This window comes from Pseudopodoces humilis, chromosome 2 (assembly GCF_049639895.1).
Source record: "Pseudopodoces humilis isolate 2021_Gansu_Grassland_sample_001 chromosome 2, ASM4963989v1, whole genome shotgun sequence".
Classification (NCBI taxonomy): domain Eukaryota; kingdom Metazoa; phylum Chordata; class Aves; order Passeriformes; family Paridae; genus Pseudopodoces; species Pseudopodoces humilis.
Genome location: NC_142201.1, coordinates 113,928,777 through 113,955,472, shown reverse-complemented (window position 1 = coordinate 113,955,472; position 26,696 = coordinate 113,928,777). Strand labels below are relative to the sequence as shown.

General features: G+C 49.4%; 1 protein-coding gene across 11 annotated transcripts in view; it reads right to left on the bottom strand.

Moving 5' to 3' along the window:
* Positions 1-26,696, bottom strand: part of TIAM1 (TIAM Rac1 associated GEF 1) — a 155,661-nt gene that overhangs the window by 36,276 nt on the left and 92,689 nt on the right. For all 11 annotated transcript variants that reach the window (XM_088051022.1, XM_088051018.1, XM_088051019.1 and 8 more), the window contains 8 exons: positions 18,470-18,917; positions 16,514-16,686; positions 12,537-12,761; positions 11,061-11,246; positions 8,349-8,495; positions 5,885-5,959; positions 5,249-5,419; positions 602-706 (listed from right to left, as the gene is read on the bottom strand). In XM_088051022.1, the coding sequence (XP_087907148.1) occupies positions 602-706; positions 5,249-5,419; positions 5,885-5,959; positions 8,349-8,495; positions 11,061-11,246; positions 12,537-12,761; positions 16,514-16,686; positions 18,470-18,917 (1,530 nt within the window). The remainder of the gene's footprint in view (positions 1-601; positions 707-5,248; positions 5,420-5,884; positions 5,960-8,348; positions 8,496-11,060; positions 11,247-12,536; positions 12,762-16,513; positions 16,687-18,469; positions 18,918-26,696) is intronic.

Below are 26,696 nucleotides of genomic sequence, written 5' to 3'. Positions count from 1 at the left end.
GACACTAATCCTGTTTGGTCTTTTTTTTTTTTAATCTCTCGTGGCAAAATTCCTTTGAAGTCTGCTTTCGAGATGAACGAGATGAAAACAGCCAGCTGAGGCAATTAAGGAAGTATATTCTCACACAGAACTCCAGACCTTCTTGACCTCAATCTTTACCTCACCATTAGGAAAAAAAAGCAAAAAACACCCAACAACTTGTGTGTTTCTCCCCTCTTTGAAGCTCAGACAGGGACTGTAACATGAAGTGCTCAGGCCTCCACACCATGTCTTTAAAACCTCCATGGACAACATGAACAACAGGAAAAGACAACTTGGAGGGAAGTTAAGCTTAAATGGACCTTAGAGTGACTTTCACACATTGCCTGTGGCTGTCCCTCCTCTCTCCCCAGACACATCCACACACAAATACGAGCTAAACACCAACACAGGATGAAACCTTTAGAGAGATCCCTTTGCTGAAGGCCAATTTGCTATGGTCTGAAAAGCACCATAATTTCAAAGCAAAAAGCATAACTCTGCCTGCTCCAGAATGTCAGATAAACACTAATTAACAGCGTCCTACCCAGTGTCATGTCATTTGCCCAGTGGGCAGCATTACCAGCTCATAGATCTCCTCCTCTGGCTTTGGTACATAGAACTGGATCTGGTTCTCAATGAGGAACTTCAGGCGCAGGTAGTGAGTGGAGTAGTCCAGCTGGTGTGTCTGCAAGAGACAGAGAGCCTTTAGACAGAAGAGCAGTCTTCCCCTCATCTCTGAGCCTCACAGGAAAAAAAACGACCCAGCACCACCTTCCACCATGGCCTCCTGCCCTGAAACCTGAACAAAACCTGGCCTTCCTGCTCTCCCCCAGGAATAAGGTCTGTGTACCCACGGAGGGCACTTGGGAGCAGCCTCCTTGGCTCTGCTGACCTGGCATCCTGCTCCCTCCCAAGCCATTCCAGAAATAAGCCCATGCTGGAACAGAAATCTCAGAGCATGCCTTTGGATAAAAGGATATTTAACTAAATGTTCTGCTAACAGAGCAAAATATAGCAGGAAAGGTGTTTTCAGTTTGGTTTGAGTTTTTTTAGCATCTTCATAATTTAGCACGTAAATTAGCAGATTCCAAGCAAGGTTAATAAACACCAAAAATCTGTCTGTCCTCTAAATTCAAAGCAGCTCAGGATACACTGGCTTTATGAGGCTAGAAGAAGCCAAGAGTTGCATCCTGGATTGCATCCCAGTGGAAACAGGTCACACCATTTTAATGAATTAGTTATAATTAGCTGAGGATACAGCATTTGGTCTGGGAGATGTTAATGACCTTTTCTCAGCATGATTAATAAGGTTGATTTAAGCAGAGGTTAATGCAGTGTGTAATCAAAACACATTATGAGTATGATAAACACAAAGGATACCATCCAGAAGTTACTTCCAAAGTTCCTAAACCAAATCTAATGCGAAACCCCAAAGTGATTCACAGATACAGGAGGTAAATTCTCCTCACTGTCACTTCTGAAATCCCACTATTAAAGGCTTTTATACCTTCAGCCTTTTCATTTTAAACCAACATATTACCAAGGTTTCTCAGGCTGTGCTGAAAACAATGGCTTATCTGAAAATTCACTCAGGAGCATCATTATTGCCTGTTTGTCCTGTTTTTTAAAGCCTGGCTTTTCCAGTTCCAGCCGTGATACAGCAGCACTGAGGTGATGAGCAGTGTACACCGAGGGACCTGTGGAAAACATCCCACCCTGGCCCTGCAGCAAACACACAGAGAACAGGGAATGCTTTGGAAAGCCTGGACTAGCCCAGGAGTAAAAAAAAAGCTACCAATAATAAGAAGGAAAATGAAACAGATCTATTGCTGCACTCTGCACAGTGCTCTGGTTCAAATATGTCCAACCCAAAGATCAAATTATCCTTGGATGAAATGGAGTACCTGAAATGGAATAACCTCTGTAATACAGGCAAATTCCTAGTTAATTAAATAATGACTGAAGTCTATCAAGGGCCAAAAGAAAAACAGCTGAATGTAGGAGATATCCTTGCTACCTCACTTTCTTTTTTTTTTTTGGAAAGTTTCTTGCTTGCTTTCCTCCCTGATAACTGCTGTTTTCAGTCATTTTCTCTTTACAGACACACACCTCACAAACACCTTAGAAAACAAGGGAAGCAGAATTGGCATTAAAGGTTCAGAAATGGCAGAGAGGAATCCTGGGTTAATTTCTGGCCAGCTTAGCTTATTGTCCCTAGACACAAAAGTGTCTTAAACAAAAACACAGAGAGGAGACCTAAACCCACTGAGGGCATCTCCCATGTCTGGGGGTGTCCAAGGAAGGGGCTGGAGCCCCAGAAGGGGCTGAGGGAGCTGGGAAAGGGGCTCAGCCTGGAGAAAAGGAGGCTCAGGGGGCCCTTCTGGCTCTGCACAACTCCCTGACAGGAGGGGACAGCTGGGGGAGCCAGGCTCAGCTCCCAGGGAACAGGGACAAGAGGAGAGGATTTCTTCCAACAAACCCCATCAGCCCAGGTGGATGCCATCAATCCAGTACACTGCAATCCCATCCAGGTCAGGAATGAGAGGTGCAGCCCATGAGCCACCCCATTTAGCTAATTAACATCCTACAGTTGCCCCAAGGCTGTGTCTACCTCAAAATCTGACACTAGTTAAAGTGTTTCAAATAGGGCCATGATGTTCTACTGAAGTGAAAGGAAAAGGTCCCTTGAACGTGGACACAGCCAGGCTGCCCTAAAAGCCAAACCATTAACCCACTTTTTGTTGCTGGGAGCTGCATCCATCTGTGGGGAGGTGGGAGCAGAAACAGGGCAGCTTTAATGATATGAATATCCTTTCAAGACCACACAAAATACCTTTCAGCCATCCAAATCAGCTCCTTGGTTCATTTATTTCTCTCCTAATAATTCTGGCTATGTCTGGACTAAATTAAGCAGCTAACCCCGTTTAAAGCACAACCTGACAACTTAACCGAGGTGCTCGAGAAGAAGAAGAATTTACAGGCAGGCTGTGATCCCATTCAGGAGCCCCCAGAGCATCCCAGGCTTAAGCACCTTCTCAGAGGCTTTGAGCACAAACCCAGAGGCCTTGGGGGACCTGCTTCTCACCCCTCATGCAGATCCCTTTGAAAAATGTAAATTGTGAGGGGAAAAAAAAATCCCAAACTTTTCTTGCCTCGCTTTTTATGTAGTCAAAAGACAAAATGCCATGTAGTCATCTAGGCTTGTTTTTTACTGCTATTATGTTCATATTGGGTTTTGGTGTTATCTCCACGCCGGCTCTGCCTAAATTCATAGACAGAGTGTGATTTCCTCCTCCATTTTAAGACACAGCATTATGCAAATGTTAGTAATGCATATATATTGGATAACACTGAGCAGTGTCATCACAGAATCACAGGATGGTTAACATTGGAAGGGACCAACTATTTCCTATCAGCCATAGAAAGCAATTTTAATGCATATACACTGAGTTTTCCTGCCTTCCAAGTGATGCTGCTAGTTACATTTTAGGAGAAATCTTTGAGAAACCACTTTAAAAGTGCTTTACACACTCCTCCCACCAATCTTGAATCATAGAAGTGTCACAAAGCGTCCTCCAAAGCCTAACTCGCTGTACAATAACAAGCAGCAATGTTAGCATTAAGAACACATTTTCCACAATGACTTTAGCACATTTAAATGTTCTCCAACAGAAAAATCAAGCTCAGTTTAGCAGCACAGATTTAACCACATCTACAAACATGAGGAGGTTTATATGAAATGTAGAGCTTGAAATGTTTACTGTACCAGAACTTGACTGGTTCTCAGATGGCAGATGGCAAACTGATGTGAAATGATGTGGATCAGATATTAAAGGGGGGAAAATGAGCTGAATGCAAGAGACAGAAGAAAGAGATTATTAAATGCTACAGAAAAAAGGCATCTCAACAGTGTTTTTCAGGCTGAAAACTCTTACAGAAAGGAAAGAAACAGATAATAGCTCTTGCAAAAACATTCACCAACCTCCCCTTTTCCTTACACACCCCCACCCACTGCAGCAAAAGCACAATGAAAGACCAGACCCTCAGCAGGCACCTGCTGAACCCACAGAGCTACACCAGCTTACTCCAGCCAAGGATTCAGTCCACTGAGTCACCCACCCTTACCCAAAGGAAAACATACATCCTAAAAATAAATCATTACTAATAATGTGTCATCCAGCTTCCTATTATGACTCTTTCCAAAAATGTCATCTTTTGCTGAACACAAAGCAGAGCTTTCACAAGCTGCAGCGCACCTGGCAGAGACGAGCGCACCGTACAATTACTGGAAACAAACGCCTTTCTCTCACCTTCCCTCGCTTTGGAAGCACATGCAACACGTTCTGAAAGTCCCCAAAGTTAAGCTCTCGATAGTAATAAATGTTTTCTTTCCTCCTGCTGTTGTTGTTGTACAAAGCAGACTCACTTTTCAGAGCAGCACGTGACAGGAGTTGGGTCTTGCTGGCTCAGAAAACACACATTATGCAGCTGCCAGATCTGAAAGCCTGTGTTTAATTTGTCAAAGTTTCCAACTCTTTAGAGATGTAACTCTTTTTAATGGTCCAATGTCTCTGATACTTCATCTGGCAAAGAAATCCAGGTGGTTTTTCTTCCCCCCACTCCAATGTACATAAAAGCTTTCCCCTGTCCCCTCCTGCCACCCACATGAGGTCGGGTCTGATTCTGCAGCGCGGGCAGCAAACACAGGCACCTTCTGCTGACGGTACTGCCGCTCTCCCCAGTGCCAGCCCGAGGGGAAGGAAGGAGCCATGGCACGTGCAAACAGGTCCCCTGGCTCCTGGGAAGGGGTGAGATCACCTCACCTGCCTGGCAGAGGCCTGGCAGAGGGGGGAAGGGGCTGTGGGAGGGGTGCTGGGGCACCAGGGTGCTGCACCACCAGAGTGTGGGGCGCCCAGGGGCTGGGAGAGGGGTCCCACACTCAGCTGGGTCCCACTGGAGCCACAGAGGATGGCTGGCTCTGGGAAAGGCAGCAGCACAGGCAGAGCTCCCAGGCTCAGCCAGAGCAGGGAAGGCAAACCCCAGCCTGCTGCCCATCCCTGCAGCCACGCCAAGCTCGCTCCAGCTGCAGGGGATTTTCCGCTGTGCTCCTGCTCTCTGCTGCGGTGCAATTTGTGCTTTTCACTCCACACAGAGCTGGTGTCCCAGTGCAGAGCAGTCCAAGCACAGAGGCTGCACTGATCTCCCACCGGCCCCAGGACACGTTTACCTTGCAGATCATCTCCAGCACGTCCCGGGAGGTGTCCCCAGGCCGGATGACTGTCAGGGCAGGCTGGTTGTTGGGCAGGCAGAACCACGAGGGCGTGAAGTACTCGTGCACCCAAATATCACAGTCGGGGTTGTGCTGGTGGACACTGCTCAGGGCCACTTCTTTCTCCCTCTAAACAGACAAAAATCCATCATGCCTATCCCAGCCCAACTCAGCTCCCTCTTCATCAATAACTAGGGCATGATGTGCTGCATCAGAGCCCTCTTAGAGAGAAGATCTTTTGCTCCTGAGCCCAGGTTGAAGGCTTGTCTGGACAGGAACCTGCAGTTTTCCCTGAGCAGGATAGAGTATGCCTCCTGTGCCACCCACACAGCTACACTGCTGCAGTGTGCTTCTCCTGGGATTTCACCCTATGGCCACTGGGAATGCTAGGAATGCAACAAAAAATAGTAGGGATGAAAGCAGATTTAAATTTAAAAGTGAAATGTGCTGTTTCTGGGCAAACCAATGCCAACAAAACTGTTGTAGGTACTGCAGGTCCTATGCTTAGAAAAGGCAAAATAGCAAATCTTAGTATTTATTCTGAATTTACTGCCTGCAAATGTGGGGGAAGGAGGCAGCTGGAGAGGGTTTTACCTTTCCATCTGGGACTGTGTCATCAAAGATCCCTTCGAGAGACTTCTTCACTGAATCAACTCCTTCTCCAAACACCTGAGGAACAACAGAGGGAATCTGCTTTAAAACACCAAGCCTGACTCCCTGTGTGCAGCACATGCCATGGGCAGAACAGTCTGTCTAACATCCAGCATGGAATTCAAACTGAGAAATACGAACATCCATCTCCAAACACACTGCTTGCAGACATTTTTCACTGTTGCAGAAATTTGGGGTGGGGAAAACCTTCTTCAGGGTGGGTAGGTCACATCCAGCAGCCCCTCTAACCTCTTTTTGCTTGAGCTTGTCATCCAAAGAGAAACAACACAAGAACAAAGTGGTGTTTTCAGCAGAGAGGGGATCCCAAGCACCAGGTCAGCTCACTCCAAGTGTTGTTCTTTAAATAAAGAGAAGTGCTGTCCTGTGTCCCCCAGCCCCAGTTCCTCACTAGGACCACTGCTCCTGAGCACAGGTGTAGCTTTACTGGCACAGGCACACCTTTGCACCAGTCTCTGTCCAGACCTGGGCTCTCCACAAAGGTTTGCAGGGCACTGAGCTGGGGGACCTCTCCAACATTCCCTGCCTCTCTGCTGCAGATGCACTGGAGAAAAGGAAAACAGCAGCTGGATGGAAGAGAAGGTGAGGTGAAAAACACATGGTGATGGGGTGGTACAGGAAGATTAGAGGCCACTTCTGCTTGGATGTTTGTCCTGACTTCCTTGGAGAAGCTGGACTAATTTTATCTCTCCTTGTGCTGGGCTTCCCCATCAGTAAAAGTGGGAAATGAACACTTCCCCACCTCTGCCAATGCTGAGAACTCAGGAGGGCTCTGCTTTTGGCTGGCCAGCTGACAAAATGTACTCAGCAAACATTCAAGCACAAGTCAGTGGAACCCTTCTCTAATGAAACAGGAGCTGGTAACCCAGCACGAGCCACAGAGGCAAAATAAACAGCATCCCATGCCAGGAGGAATGATCAAACAGGAATATTTGCAGCATCCACCCCAAATCAGCACAGGACTGCATTAGATGGGCAGGCAGGGTTGGTGCTGCAGCAGAATCCAATAATGAAAACTGAAAAGTTCAGTTTTATAGCTCCACATCAGCACAGCTCTAGGATCAAGTTGCTGGGCTGGCTAATTATTCCCTGGCTAAAAAGAAGCAGGGACCAGGCAGGATGGGAAAAGGTCTCTGCCTTTTAGGGACTTACACTTGTCTGCTTCCAATAGGCAACACTTTGCACACACGAGGGAAATGTGTTCAGGCACCGCATTTAGCCACTCTCAATTTACTTTCTCAAAACTTCACACTTTTTACAACTCTCTTCACAAAGACTTTCCTTTAACCTGGGACAGAATCCTTCTCCATGCCTGTGCTGTGGAGGAGTGAGGGGGGCAGGAGCAGGGGAGGCAGCATGAAGAATGCAATTATCCCCACTGAAAGGAAAAACAAAAGGGGGAGCTCAGGGCAGGGAAAAAAAGGTTTGAAAACACAGCACAGGCAGGATCCCAGCTCAGGACAAGGTATTTGGGGCAAGAAAATACAAAGTGATGAGGATACTGCAGCACTGGCACAAGGAACTGGGAAGGTGCTCATGGAGCTGCATTCCAACCAAACCCTGGGCATTTGCTCAGCCTCTAAATATCAGGTGAACTTTTAGTGTCTCGCTCCAAGCAAGCTGAACAATTCCACAGCCTTCATCCTCTGCTGAACAAAACAAACACCCACTGCTGCTTGAACAGACAGCACAAGAAATCACAGGGCACACAACAACGTCTGTCCCCAGCCTTTCTCCCCACAAGAAGTGAGAGAAGAGAAAGAAAGGCAGAACCTACATTTCCTGCAATTAGATGAGGTATGGCTCTCATAAAGTGAAAGCTGTAATTAGGGATGTTTGGGAAGAGTAACAGGGAAGCACCTTCCTACCACAGTGGAACACAGAGAAAGATCTGGGCAGTGACTGGGTGGAAACAGCACAACTTCTCCTTTTTTATAAATCTGAAGCAAAACAGGGAGTGTCCTGACTGAATGCAAAGTTTCTTATCACTTTAGGGAGTTTTCAGCAAACTCAGCTATATTTAAAGCATTGTACAAATTAATAATTTTAAATTAAAAACAACCAAGCAAGTCAGGATTGTTTTGGGTTTTTTTTCTCTTCAAAGCTGTATCTGTTGTACACTGCTGCTTTGTTGCTCCTGAGATTGGGGAAGGCACCTCCAGGAAAAGCAGAAGCAGCAGAAATGCAACAACAGAATTCAGCTAAAGAAAGGGCAAATTCCAAACCTGTGATAGGAGCTGCTGTGCACCGATGTGCAGCTGCAGCCCCTGATTTGTGAGGGGGATGAGGAATGCGATGATTCTGTGCCAGTGACTCTTTGTCACTGCATTCTGCCCGCTAACAAACCGACCTTGCAAGTAACAGTACCCCGGAACCTGCACCTGCTTACCTGGTTAATGCTCGGCCTCCCTTGCTTCTTCTTCGAGGTAGTGTCCAGCCCCCAAAGGGAAGAAAACCTGCTCCTCCGCTTGCTGGCAGACCTGGACATGGCCTGTGTCCTTCTCCTCACGCCCGACTCCCCTGTGCGAGCCGCCACCTGTCGATGCCACATGGCTTCAGGATCAGCAGCAGCCCCAGAACACACCCCACACCAAACTGGGGGCTGGGCTGGGGGAAAAGGCAAATCCTATGGCAACCAAGGGCTCTCACTGCTGGGACAGTGGGGATGCTGTCTTACTGCAAATTAACTGGCTTCTCCCAACATCAAATATTGAAATGGGCACTACACGCCACCTCCATCATTTTTTGGCATTTAATGTGAGATGTTTTAAAGCAGCCTAATCAACATAGAGAAAAACCTCAACATCTGTGAGGGGTTTGAGTTTTTTCATTTATTTTTCTTTTCCTGCAAGGTTTCAAAGCTGAAGAAACCCGAGATTCCCCGACTTATCTGTTGCTTCCCAAAAACTCGGTTTTCCTCTTTGCTCTTTCCTGTGGAAGCACTCTGGGCATCCTGGTGCTGACTCAGAAGAGCAGCAAGGCCAGATAAAAGCTTGCAGGCAGGTCATGGCATTTAAACCCGCACTTCCTTAAAGATAAGTGACATCTGAAGGGCTGAGCAAGGCACAGGAAGGGGAAAAGTGAGCTGAAATGACCCTTCCCATCAGAGCAGTGTCAACTGCTCGGCAAAATGCCCTGTGGCAAGAAGAGCCATTTGCCTTTTTTGATCTCAGCTACCTGGGGAGCGTTTCCCAGGCCAGGAAGCTCTGCAGGAGATCGGTGGGACATTACTCAGAGCTGAAGTGGTCAGGCCCAAGTCGAAGGAGATTTCCCATGCAGAGGTGGCCTGAGGAGAGGAGCTCCTCAGGCCAAAAAGGGAGTGGTAGAACAGCAGGTATGAACGGGAGGCACAGCCAAGCCAAGCAGCCAGCCCCACCCTGCTGACTGCACCTCCTGAGAACCTCAGTGCTGCCTTCTCACAGCCCAGCAGAACGACACTTTGTCATCTCCATTCCTACAGCCCAGACCGTGAGAGCTCCCACGGTTCTACCTGGGACATTTATGCAGGGCCACCTGGGATAACCTAGCACATCCTTGGATGAATGTACTGAGGAACATCTGCAGGAGATCTGGCTCATGGAATCACAGAATGATTTGGGACAGAGGGGACCTCAAAGCCCATCCCACCCCACCCCTGCCATGGCAGGGACACCTCCCACTGTCCCAGGCTGCTCCAAGCTCCAGTGTCCAGCCTGGCCTTGGGCACTGCCAGGGAACCAGGGGCAGCCACAGCTGCTCTGGGTAAATTCCCTCCCTGAAACTTGAGTTAGGGTTTCTAACATGAGGTTGCATTTCCCCTCGTTCCTGGGGGCAAAGGAGGACATGAGAGTTTGCTGAGAAGAGAACACGTGTCTCTTCCAACACAACATTTTCAAAACATATTTTTCCCTTGGCTCTCCAGAGACACCAGCATGAAGACACAGACTGTTTTTCAGCCTAACGCTCAGTGCTTTGCTTGATGCAAAAAAACCTCCCAGCATAAATGCAAATTACAGCCCGCCACTTAAAAAATATAATAAATCCACCAGCAATTAGCAGATGATGACGCTAATCTTTTCATATAGGAAAGAATAAAAACGCCCCTAACTGAATTACAGCTCTGCATTCAGTTGAAGGGTATAGCTGACATCTACAAGACAACAGTGGAGCTCAGCTATTTCTGAGAAACTCCAGGAGTCCAAGCTGAAACTATAAGAACTTAAATTCATTAAAACCCCAGCACTTTGCAAAACATTTCCCTGTACTTTTAAGAGCTGGGTTGTTACAGTACTTCAATTTAAACAACCATTATTTGCCACACCTTAGGTAGCAGAGAAGAACATTTCCCCTTCCTTGAGGAGCATCAGGTGCTGATGACCAGAGGGTGGATAGTGGAGTAACTGGTCAGTAGTTCCATCCATGGAAGTCAGATATGCTTGAGAAGGTCTCAGCCAGCACAGGCTGAGGGTCTCAGAGCAGCTCCACTGTCTTCACAGGATGTGTGGATCAAGCCCAAATTCATGGGCACTTGAGATGACCCTGCTCTTGTAACAGTGATGCCTTAAATTTTAGCTTTCATTTTTTCCAGATTCTGCACTGCATTGGTGGGTGACTCTGAACTTCATATAGAGTGTCAGCAAGTTCTCCTCACGGCTCAGGCAGACACAGCAATCCTTTTCCAGCCCCAGAACCAAGGACACCATTGCAGCCTCAGGCCCAAAATGTATAAACAGCAGTGAACTGAGGAGAGCAATCTGGGAGGATGGGACTGCATCACCTGGAGCTGTAATTGGACAATTAAATGTGGAAATGGACCAAAACTTTTAAAAGCGTGAAAACTCATGACTCAGAGTCCATCTTGGCTGGAGTCACAGCCCAAGGTGCATCCTTTGAAGGTTTTCTAATAAACACCTACTTTATTCCTTTAACTCTGTCCTGCCTCTGTTCCAGGTAGCCTCTCTAGGCATCAACAGGAAAATCTGTCGATGGTGGAAATTCAAAATGACATGTACAGGTCGAAGAGGCAGCAAGCAGCAGCTCCTTCAGCCACCCCCAGCCCCTCTGGGAGCAGGATCTCTGATCCCTGACCCTGCAGTGCCCAGCCCTGCCCGTGCCCACTCACCAGCGCGTGGAAGGACGACACGGAGAAGATGCCCAGGCGGCCCATGGCCACCTTGGTGGGGCGGCTGGCAAAGGCCAGCAGGCGCTTGGGGTTGGGCAGCTCCCCGCCCTGCAGGCTCGCCAGGTAACAGCGGTACCGGAACAGATCCATCTGGAACTGCTCCAGGTTCTGCTCCCACACGAAGATCTGGGTCCGGCCGAGGTTCCAGAGCGAGGGGAGAGAAGGGGAGAAGAGGCTGGTAAACGCCTTGAAAAAATTCCCAGCAGCACATCCTTTTCACCAACGCTGATCTCACTCAACAAACCCCGATTCCTGATTTTCCCACTCTCCCCCGCCCTCCCAACCCCCCAAAGGACGCAAATATTAAGAGTTTTCATTAGATGGAAAACAACTTTTTCTACATTCATGGCAGAAGTCTCCTCCTGGGACAACCGCTCCTTTGATACAATGCTAATTAACAGGATTAAAATTTCATTTTTAATTTTCTTTGTATTTCCAGGATTCTCTGCTCAGCAGTCCCTTAGGAGGCTTTTTTCATGCATCAAGAGCATCTGAGGAACCAGAAGAGCAAACCCCACCAAACTGCAGGCACAGGGCATCCCAAATCAGCAGCCACAGCAGCAGCTTTGCTGTGAGCAACAACAGAGCTTGAAAAAGTGCCATACACTGGGGATAATTAATCTGATCAGTGGAAGAGTGCTGTAATCAGCCTATGGAAGGACTTATTTAAATAATTCAAATAGCTTATAGGAAGCAGTTTCAAAGCATCCAGACAAACTCAGTTACATAAAGAGAGAGGCTGCTCTGCCCTCTCACTGTGACTGACAGCTTTGAGTGAAGCTCTTTAGCATCTCCCTCCCCTTTCTCCCCTATTTCCCCTTCTCACTGGCTTCCAAGGGGGTACAAATCTCTTTAGCTCAGCCCCAAACACTTCCCATGCCTTGCATTACACACTTGGCAGCCGTGGTAGCAGAGCTCCAAATGAGGGAAGCAGGAGCCATATGTTAAGCTTCCCAAAATAAGGCGCTGCTGCAGCAGCGGGAGAGACATCTGCTCGAGGCTCTCTGCTTCTGAAACCCAGCCACGCTGTCCACTTGATGGCAGGAGGAGCGGGCCCAGGGGGAGCCAGGGATGCAGCCACAAGGTCAAGGCAGACCCTTGTGACAAGCAGAAACCAGGCATGGCTTCTTCAGGCCAGCTGCCAGCAGAAGCAGCAGTGTTTGTTGGTGTGTGAGCAGCTGTTCCCCATGGCATCCTCCAGCCGTGGCCTGGCAGCCTCCTCAGTCAACCTCCTGCTATCCAAATCTCCTGGAGGCCAGCAGAAAACAGCCCATGCTGGACCTTAGTGGAGAAATGGTGCAGCTAAGGCAGCCAGCCCAGCTCTCCTGCTCCCACCTGGCTCCAGGGAGCTCACATCAACCTCTGAAAGGCATTAAACCCTCACTAGGGACTAATTTCACATGAGCAAGAGCTTACCTGATCCAGTATGGTCTTCTTCTTCTTGGAGTCTGTGACAGAGGACAGCTGCATTTCACCCATTTTCTTCATCTTCTCGTCCATGTCTATCTTCTGCTCCAGCTTTTTGATCTCTGTTTTGAGCAGCTTGACCGTGTCCTCCTTGTGGTGCTGCCGCGCCACGGCGGTGGCGCAGGCCGAGTGGATCGCCGTGATCCAGTTCTCCAGCTCCGTCTGGCTGCACGTCTGCACACGGGGAAAGAGGGCAGAGGCACTCAGGATCCTCTTTGAAACTGATTGAAGATTAACAAATGCAATTCCAAGGAGTTTCCTTTCCCTTTGATCTCCAGATTCAAAGCCTTAAATCCACTTACTCCTGTCGAAGTAATCACCCCCCATCATCCATAAGCAGGCCATTTTTAACTCGGCACCAGGCACTCAGCACTTGGAATTACACCTCTATCTGTGCTTTGCAGCTGTGGGTGCTTCCCAGCAAGGCCTCAGGAATTACCTCCCTGGCTCAGTGCTGCCATAACTTCTAGCTTGGCATTTTACCATGATTTCTAAACTCCAGTTCCTTAAGGCAGGGAATGCACCACCACTGTGCTCTTCCCAGGATGGACAGCTTTTCTGGCATGCAGCAGTTCATCATAAATTAATAATAAATTAAAAGGTGACCATGAGAAGTATGAGTAGCTCTACTATGGTGCACAGACAAGCAAGCTTTCTGTTTCTGAAGGTCCCAAAGCTCTCTGGAGACACCCCTGTTACCATTAAAGGCACATCCTTGTTTTCACAGCTCTGGCTGTGTCCCTTCCCAAGCATGGATATGGCAGTTTGGGAAAAGGGTACGTTTCTCCTTGCTGGAAGCATCCAAGGCCAGGCTGGACAGGCCTTGGAGAAACCTGGAATAGTGGAAGGTGTTCCTGCCCATGGCAGGGCGTGGAACTGGGTAATCTCTAATGTCCCTTCCAGCCCAAAGCACTCCATGAGACACCAGGCTGGAGCACGGGACACCAGTAATCCAGTTTTCTGGAAGAGAACTGTTCTGATTAGAGGCTTTTGACATACAAAGAAGAATCTTTCCAGATTCTTCTTTCCAGATTTTCAAAATAAAGTCAATCTTCTTAAGGCCTTTTACTAAACTCCATTCCTTTTTACAGTAGGTCATAAAACAAACTTTCCAGCCAGCTCAGGGTTGCAGAGGACTTTCTGTGAGTGTCAGCCTGTGGCAATAATCACACTGGTATTTGGCTCCTGGCTGGAAAAGTAGCAAGGTGCCAAACCACCCTGTTCTAATTAAACTTTCTGATGATGCTGATCTATTAATAGACAGCCCAGCATGACTCCACCATTTGCTGGAGAAGATGAGGAAGGTCACCCTCGCTGAGGTCACAACCAACAGCCACGGAAGAAGCTAAGGAGAGCTTCCCAGAGAAGCCCAGCTGGCCTTCAGACTGATGCTCCCCAAACTTTTGTGGTGCTGAAACAAGTGGGACACAGCTGTCCCAGAATGACACCACTTTCCTCACTCAGGCTGGAAGCCCTAAGCACAAACAGGATCTGCTCCAGGACTGACCTCCTCCTTCCCAATTCCCTTGGCTCCAGCTGGCACTGTACACAGGATACAGCTGAAACTGGTCAGGCCCTCTGCCCAGGCAGTAGCACCAGCAGGCTCTCATTCCGCTGCTGAGGACACTGTGAGTCCCTCTAGCTGAGGAACTTCTGCTGGAAATACTGGAATTACCTGCCAGAACAGGAGACACTTTGCCCACAGTCAGGTGGTGAAACCTCATCCACAGCAGAGAAGAGATCAGCACTGGGCTTAGAATGAGATGCTGTGTTTGTTAATTCCTAGCAAAATCCTAACAGCGTTTGCTGACTTATTACATTTCAAAGCATTATCTGCATACAATTAGATTAATTTTTCTTCTGGGTTTCCTGGGGAGAGGGAGGGAAAAAAGGGTCTGGAGTAGATTTTAGGAGCTGAAGACCTAGCCCTAGGTGGGTGATGGGAATCAGTGCCCTTCTCAAGGGCCAGGACGACCCAAGCAGGCTGCAAACACCTGACACATGTGGGTGCTGTCCCAAGCTGCTGCGAGCTGCCGGCACACACAGCGACACGTGCCAGGCTGGGTTTGTGTGGGCACAGCCGGAGCTGCCTGAGCCCTGTGCGAGGATGGGGGGTGCCTCTGGGGGCACTGCAGTGGGCAGGCTCCTTACCAGCTGTCCAGGATGTGTGGGATCACAGCCAGCCCTGTTTTCCACAGTGCAGAAATAGCCTCCTGCAGGGCTCTGCCTGTCCTTGCCAAACCCACTCCTACAGCTCTGTGCTGGCTGGGGGCACTCTCGGGACATCCCCTCCTTCTCTGCCCCCATGGCAGAGGGGACACATCACAGAACCTTTCTGGCAATAGAAATGACTGGGTTTTGCTTGAAAAGGCTCAGTTTTGCTTCTTCCCTACACAAAAACCTACCTGTGGCATAATGTCACCGGGCTCCTAGAGAATAAACTTTGGGGTGACCTCACTGGGCCCCTCCAGTCTGGGAGCCCACAAGAAAGACAGAGAGGGATTCTTTGTAGGGACATGGAAGGACAGGACACAGGGAACGGCTTCCCACTGCCAGAGGGCAGGATTAGGTGGGATATGGGAAAGGAATTGTTCCCTGGGAGGGTGGGCAGGCCCTGGCACAGGGTGCCCAGAGAAGCTGTGGCTGCTCCTGGATCCCTGGCAGTGTCCAAGGCCAGGCTGGACATTGGGACTTGAAGCAACCTGGGACAGGGGAAGGTGTCCCTGCCCGTGGCAGGGGGTGGAACTGGATGAGCTTTAAGGTGCCCTCCAGCCCAGGCCATTCTGAGGCTCTGTGATTCCCTCTCACCTGGAGGAAGGTGTGTAGGTGCCAAAACACACATCCCCTTCCCAGGGAAGACGTGAAGGGGAGAGGGACAGGGGCACTACTACAGAAGGAGCTGAGGAAAAATCCCATTGAGGTGGCAGAGAAGTTAGTCCACAAAAAAAGATGGGTCAGACACTCAGTCCCTCCAAGAATCAGAAGGGCTTTTTTTACACCAGTTTGAGAATCCAGCCCTTTGCAAGTACAGCTGCAAGGACCTACAACACAGCATAATTTTAATTTTTTTGCTCTAGAATACAGGGGAGTGATGATGTGGGGACATATCCTACCCCAGAGCAGCTTCTGGTTTGGGAAGGCAAGAAACTCCATTGTCATTGGAAAAAGAAGTAAAGGGATTTTTCCAGAGGAAATGCACCTACCTCAGCATGTTCTGCCAATTGCAAATAACAGAATGTCACACTCTGCTTAGTGCCAGCTTGACATAAAAAAGGGGATGACAACCTAAAAATCACTCAGGGAAGCAGTGGTTACCAAATTACAGAAATCTTTTCAAGTGAAACACACCAACTAATGGATGGTCTTTGATGTAAGTCCTGGGAATTTTTTTTAAATGTGCCCAGCAAAATTAAGACATTTCTCTCCTGATTAAATTCCTGCACTTCCAGTCTCCTCTTGGGCAGCAGCAAAATACATGAACAAGGGGCAGCTGGATTCTGTAGCCCCTCTGGGAGAGCACCTGCAGATCCAGACATCCCCTTGCACTTCCTACTGCTCTTGTCATCCCCTCAAGACCCTCCTTTGACACAGGTCTTTTACAAGACACAGAGAGTGGCACAGCACATTTAATGCCCAGCTGGATGTCCTGTGTGGTGACTGGCTTGGTCTGTGTGTTCGAAGCATGCTGCCCAACCAGTTCTTACGGCGATGCTGGGGCATTTCTTCATTCTCTGCCCCAGCCATCCACACAAAGAGGGTCCAGCCAGTTGTTAAAAAAGCAGATTTGACACTGATCATGTTCAGAGCGTGCCCTTCCAAAGGAAAACCCCAAACCTACTGGAGTCAGCAGGACTTTCCACTGATCTCAACCAGAGCTCAGATGTCCTCCTGGCTGGGAGACAGAAAAAAACTTGTCAAAAACCAACCTGGAAGAGGAAAGCGTCCCCAAGGGAGTTGCTGAGGCAGAAGACAAAGTCCTTCTTGGGGTGCTCAGGCACGGCTTGCACGATGCTGTTCTCCACCCAGACAGCGTGTTTGGGGATGCTGTTGTGGTCAATGCCAGACCTGCCATCAGTCTCGTAGAAGAACAACGTGCAGCCTGCAAGGGACAACAAGCAGCACATTCAAATGCTCTGCTGGTTTTAATGTGTGTGGCAAGCAGGCACACCACGAGCTGCAGGGCACAGTGAGCCCTGACCCAGGGCTGTTTTGTTCCCCCTGAGTTTTGTTCTCCCTAGGACTGCCAAAACAGAAAGTCACACGGGCAGTAAAATACACTCCCGGCTGAGAAACATCGTAAGAAATCACAAGTTTGGGCTCATGGCCACCCCATGCCTGAGATTCTGGTCCCCTGAGGGTGACAATCAGCTGTGAGCCAGCCCTGGGAGCAGACAGGCCCCCAGGAATGGCCCAGCCTCAGCCTCTGCAGCTGCTGCTACAGTCCCTGCAAGGCTAAGATCAAGCCATTTAATTACTGGATGCAGACAGTAACTGGAATTAAAATGGGCTGGGGTGAGCTGTGCTTGCTCAAAGACTGATGGGCAAAAAAACTTAATTGGGGACAGCAAACAACCTGCTTGGTGTTGCAAAATAATCTCTACAATCCTCCCGGGGAAGGAAAACAAAGTATAGAGCAAGTGTGCAATTTGGGAGATTCCAAAAAGAAAAGGGTCTCCACCTCTCCCACCTTCCCACATTATCTCCAGTTATTTACAGGCTGGCACGTAGCTGCTGTGTCACTGGAAAGGGATGCTCTGGTACCCAGCCCCTCAGAAAACAATTTGCAGCCAAACAATGGCAGCTGCTCACTTCAAAGCCTCAGTTAAACACTGCCAGTACCAGGGCACAGCAATCCAAGGAGTTAACACTCCACTTGAGCCAAAGCACTTCAAAACAAGATCCCTCCCCTGCTCATCCTTCCCCTTTCTTCTCCCAGATGGCCCTTTGTTTGCCTGCTCCTCACAGCAAGACCTTCCTGCCCCCTTCCCAGGAGATCAGGGCTGCCCCTCACCTCCCCTCTCCCATTTCCCCAGCTCTCCAGCCACCCCAAGCAAGAGCTGGCTCCAAACTTTGCTGTTGGCTTTAAAATAGCGCTGCAAATGAAAAATAAACAAGTGCTCTAGGAAGAGCTCTCTGTGGGGAGGACAGGGTTTGAGCACACTGAGCCTTTTGGGTGACCCCACCTAGAGCAGGAGACGCGGCTCTGCCTCCGCTGGCTCCGGCCACAGCAGAGCAGAGGGAGGCCAGCCCCAGAACTGTGGCTTCCAGTTCCCTTACTGATGAAGCACATGAAGGTGAGTTTGAGAGCACGTGCCTAACAGCGACTGCAACAACCCGGAGAGAAGAGGGTCTGTGGCCCAGCAGCCGAGGAGGGAGCAGGGCAGCTGGGTGGGTGCAGGTGACACAGCCAGAGCCACACATCAGCCTTGATGACCAACCACAGCCTCCTGTCCACCTCGCAAATGTGCTGCTGAGTATTTATACTCATGAAGCACCTCCCGGGGAAGGAGAGGTACGGGAGGGATGCAGAGCGTGGCAGAGGCCCCGTGTCATTGTCACCACCATGGTGTGCCTGCAGTGGCACACGGGCATTCATTAAGCTGCCAGCAAGCCATGGACATGCTTCTCCAAGGGAACAACACCCAGGGAAGCCTCCCTGGGTGATGTCAGCAGGGCTCCAAGCAAGCTATGAACCTCACTGCCATGCCTTGGACTACACACGTGCCATGGCTGAGCACATCAACAACCAGCACCCAAAAAACCAGCAGGGCCACTTCCCCACACTCCAAGTGAACGATACTGAAGATCACGGCAGCTTTTGTTACGAGTCCAGGCCCCTGATCTGGCCGTCCCACCGGACCCCAGCCCGCTCTCCCCGGTACCTTTCAGGGACACCCAGTAGTGCTTCCACTTCCTGCGCGTGGCCGACTCCACCTTCTTGTTCTTCTTGTGCACCAGGAAGTTTTTGACGGCCAGGGCGCCGGCCTTGCGCACGGTGCCCTGCGCGGCGCTCAGCAGGATGTCGGACTGGCCGGGGGAGCTGAGGGTGCCGCTGCTCTGCTCGTCGCTCAGGGCCGAGCCCGCCTCCTCCAGGTGCTCGCTGTTGGTGGTGCTCATCTCCAGCTCGCGGCGGAAGTTCTCGTAGACGCCCTGGCGCAGCCCATCGCCCGCCGAGCTGCTGCCGCTGTCGCTGCCGATGAAGGCGCGGCCGGCGGGCGGCGAGTAGCTGGCCGTGGTGGCGTTGGAGCGCCGTGACAGCAGGTCCGTGTCCGTGGCTGCGCCCTCGATGCCGCTGTCGGTGAACTCGCTGCCCTCGCCCGCGTTGACGTCCTGGCGGAGAGAGAGACGTGGGGTGAGGAGGGGAGAGCACAGCCAGGCCCTGGACCTGCCCGGGGGCACCGCGGTTCTTCACACCTCCGTTTTTCCTAGCAATGGGAATCCCTCGGCCCTTCTCCACGCTAGGACAACTGGAGGAAAAGGTGGGGTAGTGACAAAAGGGCACCACAGAGCTGTCCTGGGACAGCAGAGAGCTCTCCACCTTGGAGAGAAAGGTGGCTTCATCACCTTCAATGTGCCATGAATCTCCCTGCAGCTTCATGGGGACAGCTGCATTCTCAACATTTAGCATCTCACAGCTCCAGGGCTGTGTTTCCCCACTGCTGCAGGAGTCCCTGTGGGTCCACACTTTGCCTCAGGGGCATCTAAGGCAGGATTCCTTCCTTCTGGAGACAAACAACTGGAGGAAAAGGTGGGGTCGAGGCAGAGCTTCCAGAACAGGTTAGGAAAGACTAGTCACACATGCACCGCTCCAGGTGGTGCCTCCGCGGCCTTGGCAATTTGGAATATAAGATGCAGCATCATCTGTTTACATTAAGCCAAGTTAACAGTGCTAAAGGTTTTGCAAAAGGAGAACATATGGTAGCAAAAACTGGCAGCATTGAGAAAAGCAGCGCCCAACCTACGCGTTTTGAGGAGAAAACATTGATATTGTGCATTCACACCTCCAGCTGAAGATACATTTCAGACACCCCAAGGCTGACCTTTGAAAATTATGGAACCAAAAAGGTTCTTTTTTTTTTTTTTCCCTCCTGACACGTTAATGTGGTTGAGATTATTTCTGTTCTCATCATGAACCGTAATGATGGGCCATATGATATTCCCCACCAAATCCCACAGACCCTTCCTGGTTCCCAGGAACTTGCAGTGCAAGGATCAGAAGAGACAAGAATACAGCCAATTTGAGCAAGACAGGAGAAAACCCCATTGAATTGGGGTTTTGAAGCCTGTGACTCAGCCTGCCCCCTGCTACAAGGCCAATCCCCCCAGGGGGATACCCACCACCACCTCGGTATCTACAGGCATCTGTGGCAGATTTTGGAGGACAAACAAAGGCCAAACCCTGTAAATGGAAACAAACATTTTAGGCACTTGAGCAAAGAGGATGCAAAGAAGTGAGAAATATGGCCAAAAACAACAGTGATTTCAACCTCTACCTCTCCTGCAAGAGCAGCTAGCTCTTGATTCACAAGTTTAAAAAAAAAAAAAAAGAAAAGATGGGTCTCTGAGAAGAGGTAGCAGAATGGAGTATTTATTTTGAGAGAAAACAAGCTTCCAGATGTTGGTTCAAGCACCAGTTTTCTTTGTATCCAAGAGCAGCTCTGTGGAAACAAAGAAACTCTCCATCAGCTCAGTGTGAAATCATCCTCCTGCGGAGCAAGGGCTGGCTGGGGAGAGCTTAGGGGCAGGGGAAGGGCTGACTAACTTTTAAGGCATTAATTTGCAATGGATGGGCTTGTTCTTTATAAACACCGCTTCCCAAGGGACACTTGGAGTCCAGCTGGAAGAATAAGCACTTCCTTCCCCGCTCAATGAGCACAGTTCTGCTGGTCCATCTGGTTATTTAATGCAGCACACAGTGACAGACAGGCTGCCCTGGCCAGGCCAGGATTGCTCTGCTCCTCCATGTGTGAAAGAGATGAGCAGGGTTTCCTGGAAGTACAGCCCTGTCCCCACCCAGAGCAGCTCTCACAGCCACACGTGGATCCTGCTGTTCCAACACTCTGGGTTTTGGGAGGCCAATTACCTTCTCACTCTGTGCAAAGGAGGAATATCCGGTGAGGGGAAGGGAGATAGGATTTGTAAGGTTACAGCCTTTCAGATGACCTTGGTGAGACATTTTTTATCTGCCTCAGTTTCCCTGTCAATAAAGGGGGATTATACTCTGTAACTAACATATGAGTATATCAGCTTATAAAAAAAAAAATTACTTATAAAAATCCCTCAAGGATGGAGATCTCAGAGTAAATATAGTTGTTATACTTGCTCATGAGGTTAAACCATGGCACATTTTGCAAAGATCTCTACAATCTTTATCACAATGTGAGTGATAGGCTGGACTCGTCAAAAGACCTTTTCAGTGTAATGTTACAGCCCTGCCCCTAATCTCCCTCTGCTCCTTGCCCTCCCTTTTCCACTCCTAAACACTCCTTCTCAAGACTTGTGGCAGAGGTTCCACCAGGCTCTGGGACCCCTGGCACTGCGGGAGGGCTCGGAGGAGCAGCGCCATTCCTTACTCTGGCAGTGCTGCCGTGTCCCTGGAGGCGCCCAGGGACAGGCAAGGAGGCTCAGCAGACATCCTGATAGGACAGAGGAGGGAGAAGTGGAATGCCCAGTGCCACAGAGATCCATCCATCCGTGTGGGACCATTGTCAGCACCGAGGCCACGTGCCAGGGCAGCCCTAGGAGCAGCCCCGTGCAATGAAGTGGAACGAGTTATCACAGCCCCAACAAGAGCAGAGAGCAACTGAACTGCTGAACCAACTGGGGAAAGTGCCACTGGAAGTATTAGCAACCCACTCAAATACAGGGTTTCTTCCTCAAGTGAACCCTGGGTTTCAGGCAAAACAAGCCAAACAAGGCAGTGGGGAATAAAACTGCAATGCAAAAGCTACATCAGGCTAATGCACCTGCTGCTGTAGCTTCTGCATGTGCTCACGTGGTAACCCATACCTCTGCTGCAGCCATACCTGTTAAATAATTTTGGCTAAATTTAAAAGATAAACAGAAAAAAAACCCCTTTGCTTTAGGAAAAATGTCTACATTCAGCTAGCAAAAATCAGGGGAGGAGTTTTGGGACAGGTTCCAAGTGTCCCCATGTTGAACATACCTGGAACTGGCCTCTGCTGGAAGGAACCAGAGGATGGGACAAGCCTTGTCCAGCTCTGGCTCATGACTGGGCACACTTAGAGCACCTGCAAGAGCTGCACTTCCCACACTTCCCACCACCAGCCCTGCCACAGACACTGACAGGCCCTGGTGAATGAATCACCTCCTCCTGCCCCACTGACAGCACTGATTCACGGGCACTTGGGGGCTGGTTTAGTAGGAAAAATCTTACTTCCATAAATATAAACAGTTCCTCTTGGTTAAAGCTCTTTCTAAATGAACCATTAAATTAAAAGTACAGCTGAGTGGGGGTTTTCCTTGGAAGGGGCTCCCTCCAAGCCAATACATATCCTTTGTTCCCTGTCCTGTTGAGCAACAGAGCAATCAGATGCTCACACTCAGCAAGAGTGATTGCACACAACCTGTCTGGCTGCTCCTGCGGCAAGCACCTCAGCATACACTTCAAATGGGCGAGCAGCCTGATGGTTTGCATGTTTTTATCTGACTGGTGTCCCTTTGAAGCTCCTATGTGGAAAAAGATTGGCCTGATAAGTGTTTTTCCTTTCTTTTCAGTACTCACTCTGCCATCATTTGATGGTCAAGGTTTGCTCGCTGCAAACCCAAATTGAATCCTTTCTCCACAGTCACGTCAAGAGGCAAAGATAAATCCTAAACTGCAACTGAAACCTGAGTGGGAGAAATGGTTTAATTCCTACTTCTGTGCACTCACTGCACTGGGGCAGCAGCTCTTGAGATGTCTGAAAGAGTCAAAATTTTTAAGAAATTAAATTTAGAAAAAACAAAATAAACAAACACTTGCATGTGTCATTAAAGCTGCTCAGGGTAGTTTAATAAGCAAGCAGGTTTGGGTCACGGTTCTCTGAAATCAAATTTGCCCCTGACAAAAAGGGACTAGCCCAGACCTCCAGATACCTCTCCTGGCAATAAACTGCAGTCTTATTATGAAAGGATGAATCACAGCCACAGGTGTCTGGGCAATAATCCCTGGGAAGGTCTTAGGGCACGGATTTCAGTGGATCTGGACCCAGGATTCCTTTGTGAGCTCATCGTGGTGAACACTTGCAGTGTAATTTGGCACCCTGGAAGGACAGAAGAGGAGCCCAGGAGACACTGGGATGTGGGAAGGAGATGTGCATGCCTTGTGCTCCTGTGGGACAGCAGGCAGCAAACACCATTGTGCTGGGGTCTGCAATGCCCAGATCTGCAGGCAGCAGCTCGGGCTGGTCCCTTGGGATTACCCTTGGCTCCTTCACTCCATGCCAAGCTGCCACCTCAGCTCTAGGCAGCGAGGCTTTGGCAGCATTTTTGGTTCACTGATTCCCCAGATGTTTTCCAGCCAATACCTGGGCCCTTGCAGGAAGATCATCCCTGTGCTTCCCCAAGGAACCTTGGCTTTCTTACCTTAGATGCCGTAAAGGCAAATCACAGACACACAGCGACTCCTGCAGCAGCAAGAGTACAGCCCTGGAGCTGTGAGACATAAAATGTATGAAAATTGTCCCCACCAGCTCCTCCCTGGCTCTAGCACTGACTTTGGAGGGGTACTGAAGTCCCTAATTCCATGAAGGAGAATCTGGCCCTAACCCAGTAAAGGCACTTGCAGTGTGGTCCCTGCCTGCAGCTCCTGACACCTGCACGGATCCGGGGCGAGTTCCCACCTTCCGTCCCCTCAGTTCTCAGGTGCTGCAGTGTTTAATGCCTCTGTTCCCAAAGCATACACTGAGGAACCCCCAAATCTACCCTGCTTTCATCCCAGTGGACCACCCAGCTGAAGGAAGTTTCTAGAGGAGCTGAGTTAGCCATAAACTAATAAAAGCAGCCGAACTGTGCTCGAGTTAAACCAAGGGCAATGTGCCATCAAAATCCTCCCAGTTAAATTAAAATACAGGGTTGGGTTACTTTTTGTTTGCTGAAGCCAAGAAGAAGAAAAGCCAAGCAATTCTTCGTGAGAAATGCAATAGAGAGGGTAGAAATGGGGGCCAGCTGCTAGAACAGCATCATCTGGGAGGAGTTCACCTGAACAACCACCCAACCTAAGGAAGCAGGGAAATGCATTTCCCTGCCTGTCATCAGGGATGACAACCAGGCACAGCATCACACGCTGAGGCTCTCTGAAAAGGAGCATTTCAATGGAGCACTTCACTGGAAAGGAGCACTCCTGCAAATTGCATCCATGTAAGTAAGCAGAGCCCAGCAAACAAGCAGCTGGGGCAACTTGTCTGTGATTTTTAAGTGCAAAATACTTGGAGCTAAAACCGTGCAGTGTGTACAGCTTTACAGAGAATACAGCTATTGCCAATATTGTTATATACACTTCAGATGTATAAATGACAAAGTCCCACTGTTTAAAAAAACATGCCTGAGTGGAGCTAGATCAAATATCAGGACTGGTGATTTGCTTTCCCTTGGCCTCTGGCCGACAGCTAAGGAAGAAAAACAAATTAAGATCTTTGAAAGAGTATCAAAATATTTGCCAGTGAAGACCAAAACACCAATTTTCACTTGCTCCTTTCCCTGACAATATTGGGGCAGAGCTGTGTGCTCTGAAGGGAGTGACTGCTGTTTGCTTTGAACTATCCCGACTAGGAAATACCTGATCTAATCTCCTCCATCTGGGTGACGGGGCAGGAAAGACCTCTGAGTCTGGGTCTGAAGCTCTCTATTCCAGCCTTCCTCCTCACTGAATCCACTTCCAGTCAGCCAGGCTATAAACAGCTCGTTTGGTCCAGCCTTTCAAGGGGCCTGGTCACTCTGAGCTGCCACACCAGGACCCAGAATGCGGATTCCTAAGTCTGCCCCGGTGCAAGCCTGGGCTGCCACAAAAACGAGTGGTTTCTGTTTCCCCCAGCCTGTTCCCACCCCTTCCTCGCCCTCCTCGCTCTCCTGGGGCTGAAGGCAGAGATATTTGGGTTATGGGGGTGGTTTGCCTGGGGGCTCAGCAGGGTGAGCAGCTGGCCACTGCTCCTCAGTGGGATCCAGCTGAGCCAAATGGTCCCATTCCCAGCTTTGGGGGTCTGGGAACGTGGCTCAGGCTACATCTGAGACCTTGCGAACAACCTCTGGCTGAAAGGGACGGGAATCAGTGAGCTCCACACTGCAGCTGCCAGCCATCAACACCCTGCCTTTAGCTACTCACTAACCTGAGTGCCAGGAATTATCACTGAACGTTGTCAACTCTGTCTTTATGTCCTTGATTCCATCTGGAGTCAAACAGCTCAGATTAAAGGTCCATAACCATCTGATTAGGAATCATACCTAGGCTGCACATAGCCAGGCTTTCCAGACTACAGTCAGAATTCCTTTAGAGGAGCAGAGCTTCAGCTGCTGAAGATGCTCTGCCTGGAAAAGGCATGGCTGAGGAGGGCTGGAGGAGCAGGCTGGAAGGCCACAAGTGCTCTGCAGAGAGTGAACAGGATGCAGTGGAAGCCAGAAGCAGAAAACGATTTCGGCAAAGAGAATCCATGGGGGACAGGTCAACCCGAGGGTTTTGGATGCATTCCTTGCACAGGAAGACTCCAGTCTCTAACCTGCTGGCTTTGGGAAAAATGCCCTGAAGGAAATTTCACCCCATACTCTCTCTGGGGAACAAGATCTGGGCTGGATGGTGCTTCCATGGGACTGACCCAGTGTAGTTCTTTTCCATTTTGGGGTTATATCCTTCAAGCCACAAAACGATTTTGTGAGAAAGTTTCACACAACTTAAAACCAAGTATCAGCTCTCTGGAGTTTAGCCATCCTACAGAACATAATGAAACACTATAACCAGTTATAAAATTCCCTGAGATAGTAAAAAAAAAAAATATCAACTGGAAAGATTGTCTAATTCTAGACTGGTTTCTCTGTACATCCTGATCTAATTCCTGCAAAACCCCTTTTCATCTCCTGCATATTCTGCAAAAATTTTTATGTAGGATTATTTTTTTCAAAAGGTCTGAGATCCCAGATTCCTGCAGGTTACCTAGAGAGGCCTGAAAATAGTAATAAATTTGAAAATTGGACAAAAGGGGATTTAACATGCCAAGGACATGGCCTGGGGCTGGCGCTGAAGCCAGCGCAGCTTCCAAGTGAGTCAGACAGGAAGTTTGTTCCATTCCCCCACTCAGCTCCACAAGGAATATGGAATAAAGAGATGGCAAGACAGGCTTGGAAGGGGCACAAAACCACATCTCAAGGTTTTCATCCCTTAATTCATAGAATCACAGAAGGCTTGGGTTGGGAGGAACCTTAAATCTCATCTTGCTCCATCCCTTGCCATGGGCAGGGACACCTTCCACCATCCCAGGCTTCTCCAAGACCCAAATGTCCAGCCTGGCCTTGGGCCCTGTCAGGGATCCAGGGGCAGCCACAGCTGCTCTGGCAAATTCCCACCTTGAAATGTCAATTAGGGCTCATAAGAGCAGGCTAGCATGGGGTACGTTTGTCCCTGAACATCGACCAGGAGGAGAAGGAGGAGGAGGGAGTCTCCTGCAGGCAGATGTTTAGCTGCCACAGGGCACAACAGGGCAGCTAAACAAAATCTGGATCCCACAAAACAGGCTGCAGGATCCTGGGGATCCCACAACCCACAGCCAGAACAAGCTGTATCCAACCTGTGCTTTCTCTCTTCCAGGAAAAATGGGTGCAAATGTCAGCCAATGAAGCCCTTTCCACCTACACCACACCAGCTCCAAAAGCCAAACATGATCCCAGCAGAGCTCTCCGGGAAGTCTCGCTCGGCAGAGCTGAACCCTTCATGGCACAATGCTGGGAAAAGCAGAACTGCTGCGTGGGTGCCCCAGAGGCACCCTGTGAGCACTAATCACTTGTGCATATTGAACAGAATTGTCTCTCCATGGGGAAAAAGCTCTCTTCAATTAGTGGAAAGTGACTCCCACCGTTCAATTTAGGGTTTAAATTTGGACAGGGTGAGCTTTTCTTCCCTGT